The 23,797-nt window shown below is 47.1% G+C and overlaps 1 protein-coding gene across 1 annotated transcript; it reads left to right on the plus strand.

Moving 5' to 3' along the window:
- The first annotated feature begins 22,636 nt into the window (after positions 1–22,636).
- On the plus strand, positions 22,637–23,545 carry NFILZ (NFIL3 like basic leucine zipper). The gene has a single exon (XM_090028084.1). The coding sequence runs from the start codon at positions 22,637–22,639 to the stop codon at positions 23,543–23,545; it is 909 nt and encodes a 302-aa protein (XP_089884210.1).
- Positions 23,546–23,797: the final 252 nt, after the last annotated feature.

A 23,797-nucleotide genomic window follows, 5' to 3' on the forward strand; every position in this document is an offset into this window, starting at 1 on the left:
CTCAGTATGTCTTTCATATTTACTAGGGTTTTTATGTGCACAGCATAAAAGTACATTTTCATGCCTGGGAGCATTTTGCATTTAGCTAATAGTGACAGTAACTAAAACTCGTGGTTTTTCAAAACGTTTTGCCCAAGATCTAATGTGCGGTTCTACTCTGGGAAAGTTTTCTATTAAAAATAAAGTACAAAACCCTGGGTCTCAGGTTTACTGATTTCCAGTGACTTGAATTCCAGCCTGCATAAGTTGTGAGTAAAAAAACCTGCTTTTGTCTCTTAAAGCCAAACCTGCAAATCCACTTTGAGTTGGGAGGGTACAACTGGGTGGTTTGGGCTTTATTTCCAAAAGCGTTCCAGTGCCTACTGCGGATAGATGTAGTTGGATTTACAAAAGTGCCTCTCGGACTTAGGGAACCTGCATCCTGTTTTCAAATGACAGGAATCTAAGCTCAATTTGTTTCCAGTGTGCCGTAGGCTTCTACAAATCCCTCTTAAAAATTGGTTGTTGGTTTCTATGGCACGTCCTTGCTTTAAAAATGGGGAATAGGCTCCTAAACCCCTTAGACAAAATCGAAAATGTTTTTCCCAGGCACCGACTCTTGCCAACATTCACAGATAAAATTTTGGAGGCTTCTAAATACCTTGATCACTTTTGAAAACGGGAGTGAGATTTCGAGGTCAATTAGCTGCTTTATACATTTTTACTTCTTGTCACGATAGGCTTCATAAGAAGGCGCTACCTCTTTGAGCGTATTTTATTTCCGTATATTTTAAATGAACGCACATGATGATGAGTACCCCACTGCTATCCTAGAGATTCCCAAAGACACCGGCTGGGATTCTGCCCTTGGACATCCTCGTTGCATTCAGATTAGACCCAGTCGCATTTTTTTCCCAGCAAATAGTAGTGGCATATAGCTATCGAGGAGCAACTTTTGGGTCAAATTTATCAGAGAGTTTCATTTAAAAATATAGAATCCGGGTAAACATTCAGAAAATGCACCATGTTTAATTTTGACCTATTCTAAGCAAAAACTTTCCACTTTTCTTTCTAAAAAGCCTTGTCTTTTTGAAACTAGTGGGGTTTCTATGTGGTCCTTAAAAGAAAGTAAAGGCATTTGAGCTCAGTAACCTGATGGTAAACCATTTCATTTTGGGTCAATGGAAAACGAACATTTTACCAGCTTTTGGTTTAGGCCCCTCCTCTGAAAAGTAGTTAGATGCGCAGTGCTGTTTCAGACGGCTTCTGCGGGAGTTGTGAACTTGCAGGTTAAACTGTTGGTGGATGGCTAACTAGATAGAAGGAAAGAACATAAGAGGGTACCTCTAGGTCAAGGGTGGGCAAAATGCAGCCCGGGGGCTGAATGCGGCCCGCCAGGCTATTCTATCTGGCCCGCAAGGCCCCTAAAAAATTTAGAAAATTAACATTTATCTGCCCTGAGCTGCCTATCATGCAGCCCTTGATGGCTTGCCAAAACTCAGTAAGCGGCCTTCCGCCCAAAATAATTGCCCACCCCCACCCTGTGCAGTGGTGTCAAAAACCAAGATTAGTAATACCCACAGAAAGGCAAGTTTGGCATTTTTAAGGGTCTCATAAAGATGGCATCTTGGTGCTGCTCCTGCCTGTCTGCAGCGAATAGCCAAATTCTGACACGAGAGAATTGATTGTATCTCCTATCGAAGATCAATGACAGTATCTTCCGTCACTTTTCCACCTCAAGTCTTCACACCCATTATGACAGCATCAATGACATGCGTGCCTATGCCCACGTATGTGGATTGAAATTTTGATTGAGGGATGCTCCCCAACAAACAGGGGAGGGAGGGAGTTGGGAATTGGGAGCTGGAGCCTCGAGTTAGAAAGCTTGGCGCCAGCTGTTTGGTTGGTTAGAGAAATGGAAAGGCTGCAGAGGCTGACCTACTGCTCCACAAATAAACCTTGCTTTTTAGTTCATCTCACTCACACATGCCTCTGCTCATTGTACAAAGGGATTGCTACAGATTGTTTGCATTATTTTCCACGAGGGGTGGAGTTGGAGAATAATGCTCTTAGTCTTTTCACACCAATACTGTTAAAAACCCTTTATACTGTTCCACTTCTCACCACATCAGACTGTACAGACTGCGTGTTAGCTGTGGTAGGTGACATTTTAAAATATTTATTGGGATTCTGTTTCCATCAGGAATACGGTGTGGCTCAATGTTCAGAGGGAATGAGAACCCATATCAAATGACAGAAAATAATTTTTTTATATTGCAAACCGTCACCGATTTATTTTATGTTTTCTTTGGTCCTTCCAGTGCTAGGGGTAGGCACTGTAGGTTGCATTAGGAAGTCAGAATCTATCTTACCCTATTGCTGAAGATTTAAACTAAACCATAGAAAATGGGGATTCACACCAGAACTATAATGCTGATATGGAGTTGTCTGAAAGGGAAGACTAGAATAAGATATTTTGAAAGGAGCGTTCTCAAATTGAAAACAGATTACTACAGTGTTCCTCAGGGATCAGACCTGGGGACCATCCGGTTCAACAGTTCATTAGGGACTCCATGGCAAGAACTTGACACGTGCATTGGAAATCTGCTTCTGACACAAAGCTAGGAGATGCTGCTAATGGGGACGAGGATCTGATTATTGGGCAGGAAGAATTAGATAACCTTGCAGAGTCTAGCAATAGCAATGGCATGAAATGTAGTAGAGCAAAGTCATGCACTTCAGGACCAATGTCAAGCCTTTTGCTGTAAGGTGGGGATCCAAAGACGGGAGGCAATGGAGGAAGGAAGGGAGGTGGATGTACTGTTTGATTGTAGGATGACCATGAGTTGCCAGTGTGATCTGCCAGTGAACAAGGCTATCCCAGTCTTGGGGTATATTAGGCAGGGTACTTTTAGTGTTAATACGTCACTGTACAAGACAGTGGAAAGATCCCATTTAGAATAAAATGCAAGTTTTGGTTGCCTATGTTAAAAAAAACCATCTGAACTGGAATAGATGCATAGAAGAGCCATTAATATAGATGTGGGAGCCATTAATATGGATGTGGGAGTACATAGAGGAGCCATTAATATAGATGTGGGGAAAAAATCTGAACTGGAATAGATACATAGAAGAGCCATTAATATAGCTGTGGGAGAGGATACCTTTCTTGTGAGTGGAGATGAAAAGAGCTTGACTTGCTTAGCAAAATGAAGGTTGAGAGGGGTCATCACTCTTTGCAGATACATTTGTAGACCCTGATGTCCATCTTGAAAGTCTGAACACGATTGGTGTCATTTTGAGGCTGCCTGGCTCAGGGAATCTCTGCAAGGAGTGGAAGGCCGGTGTAAAAATCCTCTGTGTAGTGTCTGGTTGTGCTTGGTGTTTCTTACACATTTAATAAACTTGTTTTCTGAAGCCAGGGCAGCTTCCCCAGTCAATCAATCCGTTCCATGAATTAGTTAATGAATTTGGTGTGACACCTTCATGGGGTGTACGCTAGCAGGGCAGGAAAAGAGCCGTTTAAGTTGAACATCTGATGGCCACAGCTTAGGCATGGGCAAAACTAGACTGGAAATTAGAGGAAGGTTTTTAATCATCGGAGGAATGTAGTTTGGGAATCGTCGTCTGCATTAAGCAGTGAGGACGAGGAACCTGGTTCACTTCCAGGTAGAGTTTGATAAATTATGCAAGGTATACAGTGGTAGGATAGGGTTGTTCTTGGTGTACTAATATTACTAATTTGACTGCCATACATGGTTTTGAACATTTGGTATCTCCAGCAAAGGGTCGGAAGGGGGCTTTTTTTTCTACCCTCATGATGAACTGTTGGTTTATGGGGCACTTGTTTCACCTTCCTCTGCAGCACCAAACACTGACTGTGGCTAGAGGAGAGAGTTTGACTGGCGCCTGCTTGCATTTCTGCCAGTGCCAAGGGACTTTCAGGTACATGACTGTAGAGTCTTGCACATGCTCTCAGGGTCAAACCAGTCACCAGATTTAGGGTTAGGAGGGCAATTTTCCCCAGGTTAGATTGGCAAGGACCATCAGGGAGGTTTTTTTTGCCTTTCTCTGTAGCAAACTTCCTCTTCTAGGATCTCATTTTAACCTAATTTCCGGTCACCATCATGACACGTTGACAGTTTTACCTCTCTTGTACCTGTAGTACCTTATAGGGATTTTTTTTTATAGGGTGCTTAGCAGGCATGGTGCATGAGAGGCTAACATGGACAGTCTTATGGACTCTTTTGGGGAAACGGTCACCACTAGACACAGGGACCAGGACTCAGTGGCCCACAAAGCCACTTCCAGTCTTACTTCCCATGTTTCTGCTGGAATGAATCTCCCATTTCTTGTCTTTCAAGGTGTTGCCCTTTAAAAGAAAGCAATTTGTTAAGCAAAGAAAAGCTGTCACCACTCCACGCTGGATCCTGCCAAACCTGGACCTTAAGGCAGGCTCGATTATACAGGGCATGGTGTGTTTTGAGGGAAGGACGCACTCCATGCAACGTTTTAAAACAAAATGGCATATGTCTGGAGCTTGGACCGCTCCTAGGAGTCAGAGGGCAAATGGGTACGATACTCAAATGCGACATTAAGACGATCTGCTATACAGTTCTGCAAATTGTTCCATGTCACGCATATTCATACATGTTGAATAAGGTTAGGTTCAAGTCCCTATAACATTTGTATTGAGTCCCAGCATGATACGAGGCATATCCTTCTAGGGAGAGGACACCATTAGGCAGGCAACAAGAGAAACGGAGGGGGAAAAAAAAATCACTGGAAATTTATTTTTCTCGAAAGAACTCCTGAGAGATGGCATATTCAAAATGACTTGTCAAAGGAGGATTGAAAAAACAACTGAGAGTTTAATCACAGCCCAACAAGAACAGGTTATTCACATGAGATATATTAAAGCAAAGATCAATGGTAGCAAAAGATGGGAGTCCAGAAAGTAGGATGTGTGGCCAGGCCTCAAAGGCTCTCAGTCGTATAATGCACCGGTGCAGCCGGAGAAGAAAATAAAGCACCTCATGAAAAGGGGTGGATGATTTTACTTTGCTCAGCAGGAATTATGGACCACAAGTCGTGGGGGGTATGGCAACCACGAGCTCCACGTCACGGCAGAGAATAAGGCTGTAGAAATATTACGGGATTTTTCAATCATTGCCGTTCGTGAGAAATATAGGCTCAAAGACCAGATGTCCTGGTTACCAGAAAAGGAGGAGGGAGAATGCCTCATCATGGATTTTTTTTTTCCATTTAATACGATGAGTTGAAAATGCGAGAAAATATGGTTAGATATGATGTGTCATGGCTTTGAAGATCAGGGACATGAAAAGCACAAGTGTAATACCAATACCTGGTTGACTTGTGGTGCATTGGGATCTCATGCTAGGGTGTCACAAAAATAGCGTGAAAATTGGTAAATGGCTTTATTATAAGACTGTGCGTGGTTCAGTAAACCGGTGAGCAGCACCGGTGAAATGCTATGGAAAGAGAGCATTCAAAACTCACTGATGCCATGTAAATTAGACCTCCGGCCGAATTGTCACCCACATCCCAGGCAACAGAGAAAAAACAAAGATAATTATCTTGCATCACCTTACCAATGGTTGTATAATGCGCTGCAGAGGCTGAACAGTTTCTGAACAGCTCCTTGTCTGAGTGCCACCCTTGAGAAACTTTTCAGGTCCTGATTTTCAGAGACTATAACCAAGGCCTGTTGACAGATGTGGGGCACCCTATACTGGAGGGAGAAGGTGTTTTTAAAGAAAAAAAATGATGTTCTTAATTTGTAAGGAACCTTGTCCAGGCAGTATGCAGTATTGCCCACTCCAGATTTTGAGACTGGATTAAAACTTGGGGGTTTTAGATATTTGCCATATGGATTCCCCCCCCACCGCAGCCTGTAGGGGATCTCATTGTAAAGCTTGTCTCTGGCGCCTCTGTTTTGAAACAAAAGCTGAGATTCAGGTGATCTCAGTGGAAACACCGGCTATTATAAAACTCATGATAACTCCATAGGAGTGGGCAATGCTGAGCACTGGGATTTGATCTGTTACTCTAATGCATCTCCTCAAAGAGCTTCGGCCCCAGAGATCTGGTTACTTGTCCCCTTAGCAGCAGCCACGGAGCACTTTTGCTGGGCTTTGAGCATCTTGTGCAAAATCCAGTTTGCGTTGTTTCTTCTTTCTCACTCCTTGAAATTTCCCTTGCAGTTTCCACTGGTTCAAATGTTCTTTTCCACTTCCTGGTCTAGACTGTAGTGTAGTACTGGTTTGACATGTGCTTTTAAACTACTACTATGCTTCACCACCAAAGTGGCTGCAACTCGGTGGTGAGTGGAGTGTTTCATGTGTTTCAGGACTCAGAAGTGAGTGGTGTTCTGCCGGGGTCTGTCCATCTCTGGGTGGAGAGCTGAAGATCCTCACCATAGGTATCTTCCAAACAGCTGTTGGCAAGAAGGAAGAACTGGTGAGTTAAGCAGCGAAGGACACGTATCCTTTTCCAGACTGCATAGGGTTACAGCTCACCCCTTAGTCATATCTGTGTAGCAGTGCTTTTTGGATGTAAATAAGAGCAGAATCTGGCTTCCTATGCTGAGCTGGGGGACTGTGATGCTACGTAGTCTCTGTCTGTCTGCCTGTCTCTCTTTGTGTGCAGCTGTACCACATAAATATAAAAGCCCTGTTTGTGTGCCTTGTAAAACTGGAGACGTCACTGCAGAGAACAAGCCAGGAAGTGCAATAGGTAATTGGGTTTACTTGGCCTTCGCGGGTTGCTCTGCGAATCGATGAGGGGCTGCGTTCTGATTTCGGTTGGACTGGTGGAAATCTGGAATGATTTGCAAAGTTCAATGGAAGTAACTCGGGATTTTGCACTGGCGGGGCTGAAGTCAGAATTTGCTCCGCACGTAAAGTTTCATCTTCTGTTCCCATAGTTTTGCAAAGAAACTGATACCATCGGTGCTAAACAGGAGAAAGCGCTCTGAGGCTGGGTTTGTGAGCCTGCAAGAGCATTTTCATTTAGGACACATACTGTGCACTATCACTGTGCTGTAGTAGCACTCAGGACCCATGTGGACCGGCAAAGCTAGATAAGCCTCAGGCTTAAATGATGAATTGCACTCAGAGTCTGTTATCCCTTCAGAGTGCTGTATAAGCTCGGGGAGAAAGTGGCCAATACATGACTCTGTCTTACAAAATCTTCAAAAGTCTCATTTATTTCCTGTGATAACTAAGTGAAAGGGAAACCTCCGACAGAAAATCTTGATATTAACAATTGATGAATGGGAGATGAGATCGTACCCTCCTGGCCACGCTCTTTATATCTGCATAAAAACGAGGGAGGCCAAGCAAGCTTCTTGTGCCAAGCCGCTTCTGGTCGTTTGGGGTTTAAAGGCCTTACGTGGCTGTAGCAAGACGTCTGCAAAGGCATGCGAGCCTGGGAGTCTCCGAGGCGGCTTGCAATGAGAGAGACGTTGGGTTTTGGGTATCTAGGTTCTATTCTCAGCTCTTCCACTTGCTGTGTGACTCAGGGAAAACCACTTCCACCTCTATGTGCCCTGTTTTACACTCTGAGCAATGAGCTAAGCAGCACTGTGTGTTGCAAGGGCACTAAAGCAGGGATGCTGTGCTAAATCCTATGGATGGTGCAGGTGGGTGCTACAGTTGGGAGCGGGGCGATCTGCTTACCCATCTTCCTATGCAAGGAGAAATCATTGCTCTTCATCAGAACTGGGGGGGAAGGCATCACCACCAAGCCAGCCACCCCTCACGGCGCTGCACTCAGAAGACACTTGCTTATTTGGGGCCAAAAATGGAAATTGTGGCCTATTTAAAATGTCAGAATCAGTTGCCTTTTGCAACCACGTTGCTGTGGGGTAAATGCCCATAGGAGCAGGAATTGGCCCCAAGCATCTGAATAGTACAGCACATCACTTGGGCTGTGTGTTTTGTGGAAAGGTGGCGTGAAAAGCATATGCTTCTTTTCTGGCGTGCGGCATTTCAAAAGTGAAAGCTTGTGCTTCCCAACAGGATTCATTGTTTGCCCTTTTCAAGACTGTCTAGACTCTCTCTGGCAGTAGCATCCCGAGCGTGGAGGAAATCACCCTGCTCTGCCTTTGAGTCTATAGGTGGGATTTTACCGGGGGGGATGCAATGAGATTGTTGCTGGTGCAGCCTATAAGAAAAACCAAAGAGTGGCTTCATCAAATCTGTTTTTGCAGGGTTGTGCGTTTTGACAGCAGTGCTGTCCCTTCTTTGCCTGCGTGGTGAGGCATTCTGGATCCCGGTTCAACCAAGTGCTGAAATGCACACTTAACTTCAAGTACCATGGACTTACTAGACATGTGCACAAGCACAAGCTTAAATACGCTGCTGACTCCAAGTCGGGCTGTAGTATAATGTGAATAGAAAAGGGCTGCTTTCATGTGTACAGATTTCCTTTCATTTCTTCACCAAACTAGGCATCAGTTTAGGTCTGATGGCTGTCCCAGCTTTTAACTGCTTATCTTTGTGCGCCAATCTTCACTTTTGAAGAAACTGCCAGCACAGCAGATTTGACCAGATTCACTATGAAGCAGATGGAATTTTCCATCCCACTAGGTAGGAAGGGACAGACATATGGCATTTGCAATTTGACACATTTTGATATGGCAGCACAAAAACGGGCATCAATTTGGGCAAGAATGTTTCATTGAGGGGCCCGATTCTTCTCTCCCCTCAGTATTAAACTCCTATAATCCTACTCACGTCAGTGACTAACTTGTGCTTTAAACTATTGTAAAGATTGCCTATGGCTTACCAGTTATTTGCAGTGCAAACGAGACTAATCTCTATGCCTATAACACATGCAAAAGAAGACTGTGCCCCCCTCCCCATCCCCCCAGCTTCTGCGATGTTGCCTAGGGGCTGGTTTTACTCTTCTGTTTGGTGCTTCTCTGTAGGGCATATAATCTATAAATCCCCTGCATGCACAAATAGGCCTTATTCATAGGCACACACGATCCCTCCCAAGTGTCAGAATTACAAAGCAGGCTGTAAGGTCAGCATAGTGCTAATATGAAACTCAGAATCAAGTGGATTTTAATAGACTTTCTATCAAGTTATATCTGAGCTGCCCATGTCTGAACTCTTATTTAGACTTTAATCCCTTTAATTCACCTTCGATGGTATATCTACAGCAGGCCATGAGCCAAGGCAGAGAGAAGGGAGCCAGGAGGTAGCTTGGACACAGTCTGGTCACATGGGACTCTAGGTGAGATCCTGTACACTCGCAAAAAACGGGTGAATTAATCTGTGAAGAGCTCATGCCGTTGTGGTTAGGTTGCTTTCTGTACAGTTAGAGCTGTCTCGGGGATCTCTCTGCTCCGCTGCATTATGCAACGGAGACGAGCGCAAATACAACTTAAAGTGGCAGCAGTTGCAGTCGCTTGCACTGTGTGTGTCCCCGAGAAAGCCGGTGGCTACGCAGGGCTCAGGTCCCGGGCACTCATTTAAATTAACAACAAAATGAAAAACCACACGCTTATGAACAGTCTTTGTGTAAAAAAGAAAAGATCCATTTGGATCCAGCCTGGTTGGAGTTGCACGAAAGGTTTTGTGTCTGTGTAACGTCAGCATTTCTCAGAAAAAACAAGTACCTGAGAACCCGAAGGGTTTAGTTTCCAGCCCAATTATTTTGGTTTCCAGTGAGTATTTTTCAAGATTCAGCCAAAATATTTCAGGTTTTGAATTTTGCCGGAGAGGCAGAAAATTTCAACTGAAGTGGGGGGGGGGGATACTCCCTCCCCCCCTCAAAATTGCATAGAAAAATATGCTGTCCTCCAGTTAGCTTGCACTGCCATATTATTTCCCAGGCAACATGGGCTTCGGTCATTCCTGATACTGTATGGATGTGTGTGTCTCACATTGTAGACACCATTGCCTCCTTTAGTGTTGGTCCTGGGGCTGGATAGTTTAAAGGGCTACGTGAGCTGACATCACATTTCTGTAGTGCAGTGTAGACGCACTCTTGTTCTGTCCGAAGTCTGCAAACCCTCAAAAGACCCCAGATAGTTACTTTTATTACAATCTATTATTTTCAGTATCCCAGAAAGCTCAAGCCATTTAACAGAAGCAGCATCTATATATTGCATTTTCCCAAACTGCGCCTAGTGGGGCAGAGCTTCAAAAAGTTCATGGAGTCCAACTGTAATGGGCGCTCGACTCTTTGGAAAACCCGGGGCTGTGTGTGAGCACCAGGTCCTTTTGAAAATCCGGGTGCAAATGAGCCACTGAACAGCTGGTGGCCATGCCAAGCATTGGAGGCTGATGGCCAGCGTGTGCTTCCCTAACAGAAACGGTGCAAATTCACGGCTTTGGCGTGTTCCAGTAGCTTACGGGTAAATTTTGCTTTGGATTTGGGGTTTATTGGAGCCTCGAGGTGGCACTCTGTCTTAAGGCTGAATAGGCTGTTCCAGAAATAGAAACAAAAGAAAAAACACCTTCCTGAATGCAGACTGCTCAGTTTTGCTCTGCTCTGTCCCCAGCCCCCTCTTCTTACCTGAAAACCAAGCTTTCTCCCCTCCGTCCTCCAAACTTCACAAATTCCTGTTCCTCACTAGCATCCAGTAACTACTGCTTTAATCTGAATGCATGATTCTTAGGAATATGAGTAATGTACATTCTTTTTTCTATCTTAAATAGGTCAAAAGTTTTAGAGAGTGATTTCATATACTGCCAAACCACAGATTGGGTTTTTTTTTTTCTTATTATTACTATGGTTAATAAGTTGCAAGAGAGAATGCAACTGTAGTGACTGGAGACACAATTGTAACATGGTACCTGTGCAGCAACATATTTCTCATGCATATCAGTGGAAGTTTTATTGTGAACACACCTGGTGCTCATTACGATCCGGATTATCATCACCTGTTACCATCCAGGGGCACTCCCCAGGGCCAGATACACCGGGGAAGCTCCAGAGTAGCAGCTGTGAGAATTCAGATCGCAGTTCAGTCTGGTGTAAATCTAGGCAGTGTGGCTCTCAGTTGTAGCGGTGTAAGTCAGAAGTCACTCTTGTAAAATCAGTGGACCAAATTCTGGGCCGATTTCGACCCTCTACATCCCAGCAGCCCCAGTTCTGTCCTCGGTTTCACTGCGGTAAAATTGGCATAACTTCAGAGATTTCAGTGGGGTACTTATGGCTTGATACTCATGTACATGAAAGCAAAATGTGGCCCAGAATCAGTTACCGAGATCAGAAAGAAAGCAGATGTCCTCGGATCAAATTTTCCAGAGCCTTATTTATGCATGCCATGGGGGAGGGGAGGTTAAACAACATGGCAACATGTGCCCTTTAAGCTACTCTGAGCTAAGCTTTTTTTTATTATCAGATTTTAGTTTCAGGGGAAAACAATAAACCTCTCTTGAGGCTAAAAAGAAATCCGGCTGCACTGTGCACTTTGAGACGGTCCTGACTTAACGCTGATCCTCCACACAAAATTAGTAGATTTATGCAAAGTTAGAGTTTGATTCCCCTATTTTATCCCCTGTTCATTAGGAAACACTTTGTCCCCGGATAGGAGAATTCCTGACCCACGATGTGGGCTAAACTGGAGTTGTAGTCATACGTTGGTATTCAGTGACTTAAAGGGGCTCAATAAGTAAGGGAAGCTCAACGAGTAAGAACAAGTGGAAAGTCGGGGCATCGTAAGTAATAGTAAAGAACCCCATTAAATCGTTAGCATTCAATATGTCGAAATGGGTAAGGTAGAAATATAGGGGGTGCCAAACCTACTGAACTCTACCTAGTTTTGCCTTCCCAGGCTCCAATTCACGGAAGAATTTTCTACCTGCACCTTGTACATCGTCAGTAAAAGAGAGAGCATGCAGGGTGTGTGTATATAAGCTGCCCATTTGGCATCACCTTTAATGTATGGCTCCCTATTTATCTCCCCTTGAAATCAGTGGCATAACTTGCACGGACTCCACTGGCCTGATTCGTCCCGTTGACCTGGTGGAGAAAGGGACCGTGCTGCAATACCTGTGCAGAAGCCGCCCATTCCCTTGGCAAAAGAAAGAAACAAAGAAATCAGAAGCAGAGGACTTTACTGTTGGTGGCAGAAAAAATGAAATTCATCAGCTAGTCGATCAGCCAGCATGTGCTGCTCAGAAAAAAAATATCACCTTTGTAGATCTGTAGTGAATCAGTTCCTGTTAGATGCAAGTTTATGCTATGATGAGGCTTCGTGCAGCCTGCTGGAAAGTACAGTCGAGCAGAGCCTGCTCTGAGCTGCTCTTCCAGCTGGAGACAACTACAGCCATGAACTCGGAGACCCCAGACCTCTGAACTCAAACCACTTTCTATTGTTAGGGAGACAGAAAGCCATCTTAGTATAAATGAGATTTTCTGGTAATGTCAAGTGGATGCAGGGTGCCTTGAAATATAAATGCCATTCACTTTCAGAAGGTGATGCAGCGAGCCTGACTGAGAGCACGATAGGGCTCGCAGACTCCTGGTGGTACTTTGACTATTTGGAGCCGGAGTCACATTTTCTGAGCGTTCGGTAATTTTGTTTCAGGCGTATGCAGCACAAGTAGCCGAATGCATCACAGAACTGAGAAGAGAGCCGCTTGGGATGGCTTCTGTAGACAGCGCTAGGAAGACAGAGCCATTAGGTCCTAATGCTGCTTCCCCCCAGTCTCTCTACCTCCAAATGACGGGCCACGCAAGGAAAGTTGCTGTGTCCAGAAAGGAACAGTTTCAGGCGGGTGCAGTAGAAAGAAAATGAACCTGAGTGCAAGGAGAGGGGCAGAGAGAGCGGGGTCATTTTTCCCCTCGAAGCTGCTGGAGCTGCTCCGGCAGAGATGCTGTGCAGACGAGATGGGCCCGCGTGCGGAGATGATACGGCGAATCTGATACTCGGCCGTATCTGAGCGGCATCTGCTTTTGCCAGTCAACACGAACGCACGCTGGAAAATGCTGATTGCTTAATGTGGACGTTTCAGACTGATCTATATAGAGCTTGCAGATATTAAGCTCTTTCCATTTGCTTTTGTGGGAACCAGTCACACGGTAGCTAGCTAGCGCCCTGTGCATGTCTGGCAGGGGCGCTGCTGAGAAGCAGATACCACCAGAGATGCATGTTGCGTGGGTACATTTGAGACTTCGTGGGCTGGGGATATAAATAACAAATGTTGCTTGGGCTCTGTGACCACAAGCTGAAAAAAGGTTCGTACATTTGACCCGGCAAAGATTTCATCCCTTTCACTTAAAAGGCCAGATCTGGCCTCAGATAAGCACTCCACCGGCCACCCCCTTCACACTAGACCCAACCTTTCCCACCTCCAAGCTGCCTCTGTCATATCCTCTGTCTCTGGTCCAACTCCTACCCTTCCCTTCTCCACACCTAACACTACCCACAAGGTCTCTCTTTCTTTTCCCCATCACACCTGCCACTTGCCTCATTTCAAACAGTGCACTGGATGGATCTCGAAGCAAATGGATCTGCTTCAGTGCAAATGAATCCAGGACCGAAAGGGTTAAACAGATTCGCTTAAACTCTCACACCAGGTTGCAATTCGGCTTACATCTGGTGCAGGGGGAGGCGGCGGGGGTGGGCATACAGGTGAGTACCGCTTAGTTATTCCCATTGGCCTGTCTCCTGGTACCTACCTTGGACCAGGTTGCGTCCAGCCGTCTGAGCGTCAGCGGATGATGGGCTTGTCCCATAATAACCTCCCAACTTCTTTCCACAGGGTGCACTTATGTCAGGCCACCAGATCCAGAGAGAGACGGGGAGAAAGCAAACTCCTCTCTTCACTGTGGGCGAGGGGTTTGCACAGTGAGAATGGCACCTGGTGATCTTTGACTCATTCCACAAAAGGAGGCACGTCAAATACAGACCTGAAAAATTCCTGGTAAGTGATTAAACCCTGAAACAATAGAGCGTGTTTTTTTTTGCCTCGTGACGTTGTCAGAAACCACAGGTATCCTCAATAGAGCTCTCCCTTTGATGCTTTGCCATCAGAAGCAGTTCTGATCAAGATGCAGCGGAGCTTGGAATTACCCCAACCCGACTCAGAGTCGAATTGGGTCCCTCGCGTTGCTTTTGAATGACCGAAAACTTGTGTAAGGACTTACGCCCTTATGTAAGTTTTTAAGTAAGATCCTGACATCCCCTTGCTTTGACCGAGATTACCTCAACAGAGCTATTCGAGATTTACACTAGCCCAGGTAGCCGGGGGAAATCTCCATCGATGGAAGCATTTAAGTGGAAGTTAGACCAACATTTGTCTGGATGGTTTAGGCCAGGGTGATCCTATCCTGAGCAGTTAGGGTTGGACTAAATGACCTTTCAAGGTCTCGTCCAGCTTCATTTTTCTGTGATTCTAGCTCAAAAGCAGGGCCGTGCTCCGTAAATGACTTGCAAATAGACCCTATAGCTGTCAGTTTGGCTGAAATGCATTGTGCAAACTGCAGTTCAGTTATAACCTTCAACCAGTTACACCCGGCGAGTCTAACTTTGGGAAAGCGAATAGCAGACATCTTGCACGCAAGCTCCGGGATTTTTTTAAGCAAAGCCAGTACTGTCTGCTTCCATTGGCCACATGTAACGCATTGATGTGAACCCATTTGTGCCTACAGTATCACTACTGCATGCACATACCGATGTTATTCAAAAGTGACTACTGATTTTTGTATTTTTTTTTTGGACGTGCTTAGTTTAGGCAACCTTTAAAAAGAGCCTGATTTTTAGAAATGGCTGAGAACCTGCCCTCTGAAAATTAACCCCCGACAAGGAGTCTGTGGGCATGTAAAAATTATTAGCTACTTTTGAAGATCATGCCTTAAAAATCACAGAGAATTAGGGCTGGACGGGACCTCCATAGGTCATCTGGTCCAACCTCCTGCCTGAGGCAGGATCTTCCCTAACCAAACCATCCTTTATAAATCTGCTGTCTAACCTCTTAGCAAACGACACAGTCCACCCTGATCCAACCCACGACATAACATCCTAATCTGCCACAGGTACAGCAATGGGGGGCAATGGCAGCCACGTTCCTGCTGCTGTAAAAGTTGTTGATATATGCTCAACAGATCTCATGTCTCCTCTTTTCTGCAAACTGAACGTACCGAGCTCCTTCGGTCTCTCCCGGTATGACTTGCTTTCTAAGCATTTTATCATCTTTGCTACCTACCTTTGGACCCTCTCCAACATCTCCATGTCCTTTTTTAAAATGTGGAGCCCCAAACTGCACACAGTATGCTAGATGAGGCCTAACCAGTGCATAGTAGAGAGGCACTATCACCTCCTGGGTCTTGCGCCTGCTGCTTCTAGCAACACATCCGAAACCCCTGTTTGCCTTCTGTGCAGCTGTTGTACATTCATCCTCAGGTTGAGTTGTTGTACGGCTCATGCTGTACATTCATCCTCATATTCATAATGAGTCCCCTATCTATACCAGCACTCCTAGATCCTTCTCCATAGCGCCCCATAGCACTGTCATCCAGTCGGGTAGCACGCGTTTGATATTTGTGTCTTTGGTTATTCTTCTTGGGATGTACTACCCGGCACCGAACTTCAAGCCTCGGCCCAGATTTCCACTCTTTCAAGATCCTTCTGAATTGCATGCCCATCCTCCAGTGTGTTCACAATCCTTCCCAGTCTTACATTGTCTGCAAACTTGCTCAAAGAAGCTTTCTATGCCAGCATCCGAACCATAACACGCTGGACTGCACTAGGCCCAGGACAGACCCCTGTGGGACCCCGCTCAAAACCTCCTGCCATTCTGACACGGATCCCCCTATAATTACCCGTTACTTGTGGTTATTCAGACAGCTGTATTTCCACCTCATAGTAGTTTTATCCAGCCCACATTTCTCCAGTTTGTTTAGGAGGAAGTCATGCAGGACCTTGTCAGAAGACTTGCTGAAGTCCAGATACCCTTTACACTCTTCCATAGCATTCCCTTCATCTGCACGAGCAGTTACTTTGTCAAAGAAGGAGATAAAGTTCGACATGATTTGCTCTTAGTAAATGCAATGTGGTTTTTGTTGCACAAAAACGGGAGGTGAGCAATTACTGGGGACAAATGTTTCTACACATTTTTCAAAACGGGGAACCAAATTGTAACTAGGCGAAATTTCATGCATGTCCTTTCATAGCATCATAGGATCTGATGAAGTTGGTTCGGGCTCAGGAAAGCTGATGCATCTCTGATCCAGTTGATCCACAGCTGCGTCTCTATGCTGCCGTGTGCCTGGGCACAGTTGGCAAACCTTATACTTAAAACATCCAGTCTTGTTTGAATATGCAACCAAAAGCCCCAACCTGAAACTGGTCAGCCAAAAACATGTTTTGTCCCACTGTTAGCCAAAATCTTCTGGTTTTCAGCAGTTTTGAGCTAAAGCATGTTTGCTTTGTTTCTTGCTTATAAAAATACAACCTGGCAATTTTAAACCCAGCTACCCTAACTGCATTTTCTGACCAGTTCTACCAGGAACCCTTTGGGAGCTGTTTCACAGCTCTGCCCGTGACTCATAAGAGCAGTTTACAATTCAGTAAACAGATGTAAAGGTACTTGAATGTTGTGCAGCTTGGAAGGAAGCATTGAAGGCACTTGAGCCGTGTAGGTACTGCTCCTGTTGAGTCACAGTAACCCTTCAGATATGCGGCTAAAGTTTTAAGGGCATTTTACGTGAGATGGCAAGGATGGGAAAGGTTGCACTGGGGTTTCAGTGGCCTAAATGGTTGCCATTCAACTGAAACAGCGCTGGACTTTGCTTGAGTGTTCAGGCTCTTCAAGCCGAACCTGGGCACCCCGCCCCTCCCCCCCCAGCCCAGCTACCTATTTATGGTGGACAGGAGGTTGCAGGTGTGCTTTCCTGGATGGTTAGCGGGGTGTTTCTTTAAGGTCCCCTTTCACATCCCACCTGCCCAGTCATAGTTTCATAGTTTCTAGGGTCGGAAGGGACCTGAGTAGATCATCACGTCCGACCCCCTGCCCTGGCAGGAAAGAGTACTGGGGTCAAACGACCCCAGCAAGGTGTTCATCTAACCTCCTCTTAAAGACCCCCAGGGTAGGAGCCTGCACCACTTCTCTTGGAAGTCGGTTCCAGTCTGTTCTCTACAAGTCTCATTTGGCTGCGGTGGCTGAGTCGCACCCCATCGCACTCATAGATCTGGCTCTAGTTTCAGTCTGTTTTGTATCTATGTTTTGTATCTAGGTCCTTGAGGTTTCTCCCCCTTTCCTCTCTCCACCCCCCACATGCAGCTTCTCCACTGCTTCCAGCTGGGGTTGTGTGATCCCAGCACGTACTCCTACCAGTGGCGGGGGGTCAGACTAGATGATCTGCTCAGGTCCCTTCTGACCCCAAACTACTACGAAACTATGAAACTTGTTATTTGGCCACAGCTTAGCCAAGTCCGGGTTACTTCCTGCTCAGACTTTTTCTGGTTTCGTTTCCAGTTTCTGCCCTTCCCCTGGGGATTGTTCCCACGCGATACTATTAAGTCATAAGTCCCTAGGAATGGAAGCTTCCTGCTCAGCAGACAGGTCCCATTGCCCAGGGCTGTCTTCTCAGGAAATGGCATACCCTTGCACGCAGCCCTAGTCCATGCGGAGCTCTTGGTCTCGATGAGGGCTGCTTTCTCTCTGGGTCCTCTTAGGTCTTGGCACTGGACCAGCCATGGTTGTAGACCACTGGCTTGGGGGGCGATCCTCTACAGCTGTCTTCCTTCCAACAGGCCATGTCATAAGGAAGTGCCCTTCTGGCTGGCCAGTTTGACATCTGTCCATCTTTGGAATGAAGTACGGAGCCTCACAGGAGTGGCATTCAGGAAGCTTGGTCTGCGGGTGAGAGCTTTCTCCTATTGGCCATCAAGAAATACTACCACCTGCCCCCTCTATGGTACCTGAAAAGACTAGACTATTGTCAGCGCTAAGGAGGAGACATGCCTCTTTCTCAGGACTGGCTCTCAGCTGCCAACGCGCCTCTGTCTTCTTCCATTTTTCTCTCCTTAGCAATGCAAGAAGCATAGGGCTTGCAGAGGTCTGCATGACATTGCCTGATAAATTCCACCTGGTGGTGTGCTGATCTCTCTGTGGTCCTAGTATTACAGGTCTGACATCGTCAGTCTAAACCTACAACTGTGTTGATCCCAAGTTGTCACCCCCGGTGGAAAAAAACATTGAAGAAATCACATCAGAAGAAATCCCCACAGCTGCTCACAGTTGCCCAGGTCACCGACCCACGCTATTTCCTTCCCAAGTTCAGTCTGTCTCAGTAACTCCCTCTTTTGCCTTGCTATATTACTAAAATATCAGGGCTCCTATAGATGTGTATCAAGGCTGCTCCAACATGCTAGAAATCCAGTGTGTCAGAACAGATTTGATTAATTAAGTCTTCTGGAGCATGGACATTTAGCATGCTCCAGCAGCTTCCAGCGTCATGTGTATCAGCATCCCCGTGCTGAAAAATGGCAGCAGGGCACTTTAAACTAAAGGTCATTTGATGAGCTTTAGGTCAAAGCACCCTGCCACCATTCTTCAGTGCAGAGATGCTGATACATGTGACACTGGGGTGCTTTTAATTAGCCCAGCTCGCTAATTAACGCACCTGCTGCCCCCCAGAGCATATCTATAAATGCCCTCAGGTTCCAGTTCTCTATATACAGTCACTTCTGGATGAAAGGTGTCTCCATCCATGCCCTGATGCAGGATTTGGGGATTGATTTGTCAGGTTGGCATCCCTCTTCAGACCACAGCTTCATGGGCTTTTGTTCATGGCAGAGGGACATTTCTTGAAACTTATGTCAGCCGTACGCTGTGTAAGGAAACACTTCACTGTCCGGGCAGTTCTTAGGAACTTGAGGTTTCCTTTGCAACCTGGAACACTTCATTGAAAGATCTCTACTCCCACCAGAGCTCCTTGGTGGCTGCTTCTCGTAGTCAGCAGTGTGCAATGAAAACATCTGCCCTTGAGTATGTCAGAATTGTGCAAGGATGTCTGTTGATCTCCCCTGTGATATAATACTTGAGCCTTTAACTTCTTATTTTGGACCTACTGCTCTTCAGGCCTAGAGCTTGGTGGTTTCCCGGCCTTCGGGAATTCCTCTTCTGTGGCCATTCCCCACCTGTGGCCCCCACACCTTTGACGCCGCAGATCTTCCAAGTCTCTCCCATGGGATTCCCGTTAATCAAATTTCAGTTTGATTCCAGTTAATCAAATCTCCTGCGTCCATGCCTTTCTCCCACTGTTCACTCAGGGTTTTAGGTCTCCTTTTCTAGGTCATCTAATGCTTCCTCGCTGCCATGCCCTCCATCAGTTCTTGGAGGTCTGAGCCTTACGTCATTCCTGTAGCATCCACGTTAGCCTCAGTGTGGCAGGGCACTAGGTGTGCCTGCCACTTTAAGGCCCTGGAGCTGGCAGCCTCCAGGTGCCTGTGGAAGGCAGCCATTTTGGGCTCAGGGCTGCCTATATAAACAAGGCAGTTTGGCTGCTGGAGGAGAGGCAGCAGCATTGCCTAGCTTGGGGGCTGCTGAGTTTCATCTGGAGGTGAGGGAGGAGCTGTAGGGGATGGTAGGAGGCTCCTGGTCCTGGGTATGACTGGAAACTGCACCCTGCCAGGAGTGGGTGGCCTGGTGGGGCTCCCAGTGGCGTGGGAGCCCCCAGGGAATGCCAGTCCAGTGATCACTCCGGTGAAAGGCGGGTTGGGGTGCCTTAACCTCTAGCTCTTACCTTAGGGTGGGTTGTGTACACCGGAGGTAGTTGGGGGGGTTTGAGACCCTGAGGAGGAGAGTTTGAGGCCAGGAGAGGCCAAGGCTGCCTGAGCTCTGTGGAGGTTCAAGACCCCAAGGAGGAGATGGAGCCAGGCACGGCTATGGACACCTGAGCCCACTTGTGGAGGGAAGCCCCGAGACCCCGAGTAAAGGGGGCAGCCCCCAGTGTGAGGGGGGCAGTGTGTGGAGCCCTGTGAAGGGAGAGGGGGCTCAGCCAGAGAGAGAGAGCTGAGTCCTGACCCCAGTAAGTCCTCTAAGGTGGGGAGGCCGAGTTTGGGTCGAATACTACCCCAGTAGTAGCACCACGACCTGCTGCCCAAGCGGGGGGAGTGAAAGTCCCCTGTGAGACCCTGAGGCACCAGTCGTAGTGTAAGGTATCCCCAGCTCCCCACATCCATAAAGGAGGGCCCAGAGAGGTGGACCCCGGGATAAGAGTATGGGTCATACATCAGGGCCTGCCAGAGCTTCCCCTGACTGGCCCAGGTGGGGGCCATGACCAGGAGGGTCAGAAGGGCAAGGAGGCCCACTAAGAGGGATGCCCAAGAGCTAGGGGCCTGGGGTCCCGACTGGCCTGGAGGTGGGCCACGGCTAGTGTGAGCTGACGGTCCCAGTGAGGGGACCACACCCGGAGGGGAACCAGTGGCAGGAAGAGAGATGGCCCGGTCTGATGGCGGCAGAGTCTTCCTGAAGGGAGGAACTCGGTTGGGGGTCCCACAGCAGGACTCTGGGCCCTGTCGTGGGGGGCTGGTGCATATGAAAATATCATGATGTCATCATCAGCAAGGCTTGGGCTGCAGCGTAGGGGAGGAATGCAGCTGCAGATAGCGCCCCCTAGCAGCGGAGCAGAAAATGGGCAGCCTCCTGCCTAATTACATCAATTAATTAATCAATTAAGTCCAAGGTGTGGTGGGCAAGAAGGTGGGTGGTTAGCCCAAGAACAGGTAGGTGGGCCTTGCAGAGATCAGCCCCGGTAGCCCCCCTGTTACACTCAGGAACCCATGTCTGGGGGGCTGGACTCACTTTTGCAGCTTCTATGGTAAATCCTGGTGCTAGGGTAGACCTGATAGCCTCTTCTTGGACTTCAGTTTCTCCTTGTGAAGCGCTATCTGGTTTGTAATCCTAGCTCGGTGCGGGCAATTATCTTGGGCGGAGGATACTTACTGAGTTTTAGCAAGCCATCTAGGGCTGCATGATAGGCAGCCAGGGGCAGATAGAATGGCCTGGTGAGCCGCATCTGGCCCGCGGGCTGCATTTTGCCCATCCCTGTCCTAGCCACATGGGTCACAAATTGGTCCCTGGCTAGTAAATCACATACATTTCATATTTCTCACCTCTCATAATCCAAGAAATTCTTGGTGATTAGGCAGCTGGGATTAAGCCCCAGATTGACAGCAGGTTTTTCTCTTTCTTGTCTCTGATGGTTAACGCCTGCTCCGTTCCACTCCGAGTCAGTGGTGTGGGGCATCTTTGATAGTCTTTTGCCTTGGGTACCAGGTTTCAGTCCTTCAGACACCTTGTGGGCTTGGCCATAGAACAGCAAGCCACGAAAATCCATCTTGGTGGGCCACAATGTTGCATAAAAGGGTTAATTGTGCTGGGCCTGGCTTGACCAACCCCAGTGTCCACTTTGGACACTGGAACGTATTCAAAGATTTGGGTATTATTAATGAATGGTTCTCAAATCCTGTTATTTAAGGGATGATCATCATCCTGTTTGTCATCTTCATCTCTACTTTACCCTCCGTCAGCTGGGTGAATACAGTTGCTAATGTGATATGGTTGCTAACATGGGTCTAATTTATACCAGTGAGTATTGAATGCTATTGCTTTCCTCGGTATTTTACATGTGCCCATCCATGTTGCTTTCTGCAGGAACCTTATAACAGCCAGTTTCCAGTTTACACCGGGCAGTTGGGAAACCCACATTATGACATCCCAGTGCATCCCCACGCAACAACAACAACTACCGCTACTACTAGTTTAAGTGTTAATTGTAAATGAAATAATGACAACCACAGTAATTGCATTTAAAAATACTTGTGTTCATCTGATTGTGTCTTAACACATTGTTATAATAGAGGACACACCATGGGGGGTGCTGGCATGCTAATAGGCATGTCAGGCCAAGCACACTAAAATAGGCTGTATAATATACCACGTGAAAACTGATTGTAAGTAAAACAGTCACTCAGCACTCAGGCATATTTGTAGTCAAGCCATACTTGGGGCTGTCGGAGCCAGGATTTCAAAACCAGCTTCTTCAATAGGGGAGTGTGGTTTAAGGGATTGGCCGCTAGGTGGAGATTTGGGCTCCCGGCCCTGTTGCTAACCTGCTGTGGGACCTGAGAGTAAATCATTTCTCCTCCCTTCTTCTTCCTTATCTATACTACTGGAGATAAGGACCATTACCCCTTTGCACTCCACTTGGAGATGCGTGGGTGATAAGCACTCTATGAAAGCTACCTTGCGTTATCCTTATGAAAGTTGCCAAAGCAATTTGTGTCATCTGCTTAGCCAACAAAATCTGCCAGTTTTCCCCACTCCAACCCGTATGCGTTCGCACATAAAGCTGTACGTTTGGGAGACACAAATGAGGACTGTACACACTGCATTGTGCTGGCCCAGTATAGAATCTGGATTCAAAACTTGGTAGGAAAATCAAAGCCATTGTAAGCGGGGACCATTGTTTCATTATGCATTTGTACTAGACCTGGCACAGTGGCACTCTGGTGAATTTTGGGGGATCTGAAGTGCTACTGCCATACCAGTAAACACACTGATTAATTTAATAGCACTTTCAGTAGTAATGGTTTTATAATGGATATCTTAATTCCACCATCTAAGGTTCCCAGTGACAGAATACCGTGGTGGAGCCTGAGACCATGGAAAACTTCCTGGCACCGCTGAACACGATCAGTGAGCTGGGGCTGCAGCACAACAAAAGTAAGCTCCTCCACGCCAAGGTGGGCACTACCTCTCGTCGCAAGCGAGAATTCATGCCGGACGAGAAGAAGGACACCATGTACTGGGAGAAAAGGCGCAAGAACAACGAAGCTGCCAAGCGCTCCCGAGAGAAGAGGCGCCTAAATGACTTTGCCATGGAGAGCCAGCTGGCTGTTCTCCGGGAGGAAAACACCTTTCTCAGAACTGAGCTGCTGGCCTTAAAGCTGCGCTTTGGGCTCATCAGCCCAGATTCCTATGCTCACCAGGCTCGTTCTGTCCAGGACCTCCTGGGGATTTACTTCAGAGGGCACAAGGCAGCCTCCCCTTTCGCTGAGGCCGAGCCCCTCGTGCGAGACAGTTGCTTCTTCAGGACAAACAGCCATGTGCCCAGAGTGATAGAGCCCCCTGATTTTCCTTACAAAGCCCTCATCCCAACCAAAAATCTCCTGAACTGTGACCCAAAGCAGATCCCTCTGGGCGCCCAGTATGATCTGAGCCCTCACCAGCCAAAGAGGTTTGAGTCAGCCTTCAAATCCACCCCTTGTAGCCCCTACATCAATCACCACTTCTCAAACAAGCACACCTACCGTTTCCCTTCGCTGGATAATGCATGTTTTTTGGCCACTTCGCCCAGTGTGGCTGAGGTGGGCAAGGAGGACACCAAAAGTGCCTTCGATGAAGATGATGAGCAACAAGTACCCAAAATTTCCCCTCTGCCCACATACGGCCTGCCATGCTCTGCAGAAGACCATGCCAAGGACCGAAACTGCTCTGCCCTGCCTCATAAACTCAGGATTAAGACCAAAGCCCTCAGCACCTGGGAGGAGAGTGGCCCTGACTCTCGTTGAGATTGCCCTGGAAAGGCCTGCCATGGGAGGGTCATACAGCAGCACAACACCTTCCAGAGACTGAGAGGGCTGGAGGGAGGGAACGAAGGCTCGATCTATTCTGCACGAAAGAGGAATTGTAATGTTCTTTGTTCTGTAAATGTGGGAGGGGGCATAAGCAAGGGCTTGGGGGGAGCGAGTATGTGTCCGCGCAGCATGACGGACCTTCACCCTTGCCTTTTAAGTCCTTTATTCAGTGTGCTGCGGTGAGGC

The sequence above is a fragment of the Crocodylus siamensis genome, chromosome 14 (genome assembly GCF_052110815.1).
Source record: "Crocodylus siamensis isolate JL-2025a chromosome 14, ASM5211081v1, whole genome shotgun sequence".
Classification (NCBI taxonomy): domain Eukaryota; kingdom Metazoa; phylum Chordata; order Crocodylia; family Crocodylidae; genus Crocodylus; species Crocodylus siamensis.

Excerpts from the sequence above, each read along its gene's own strand:
- NFILZ (XM_090028084.1), top strand. The coding sequence starts at position 22,637 with ATGGAAAACTTCCTGGCACCGCTGAACACGATCAGTGAGCTGGGGCTG.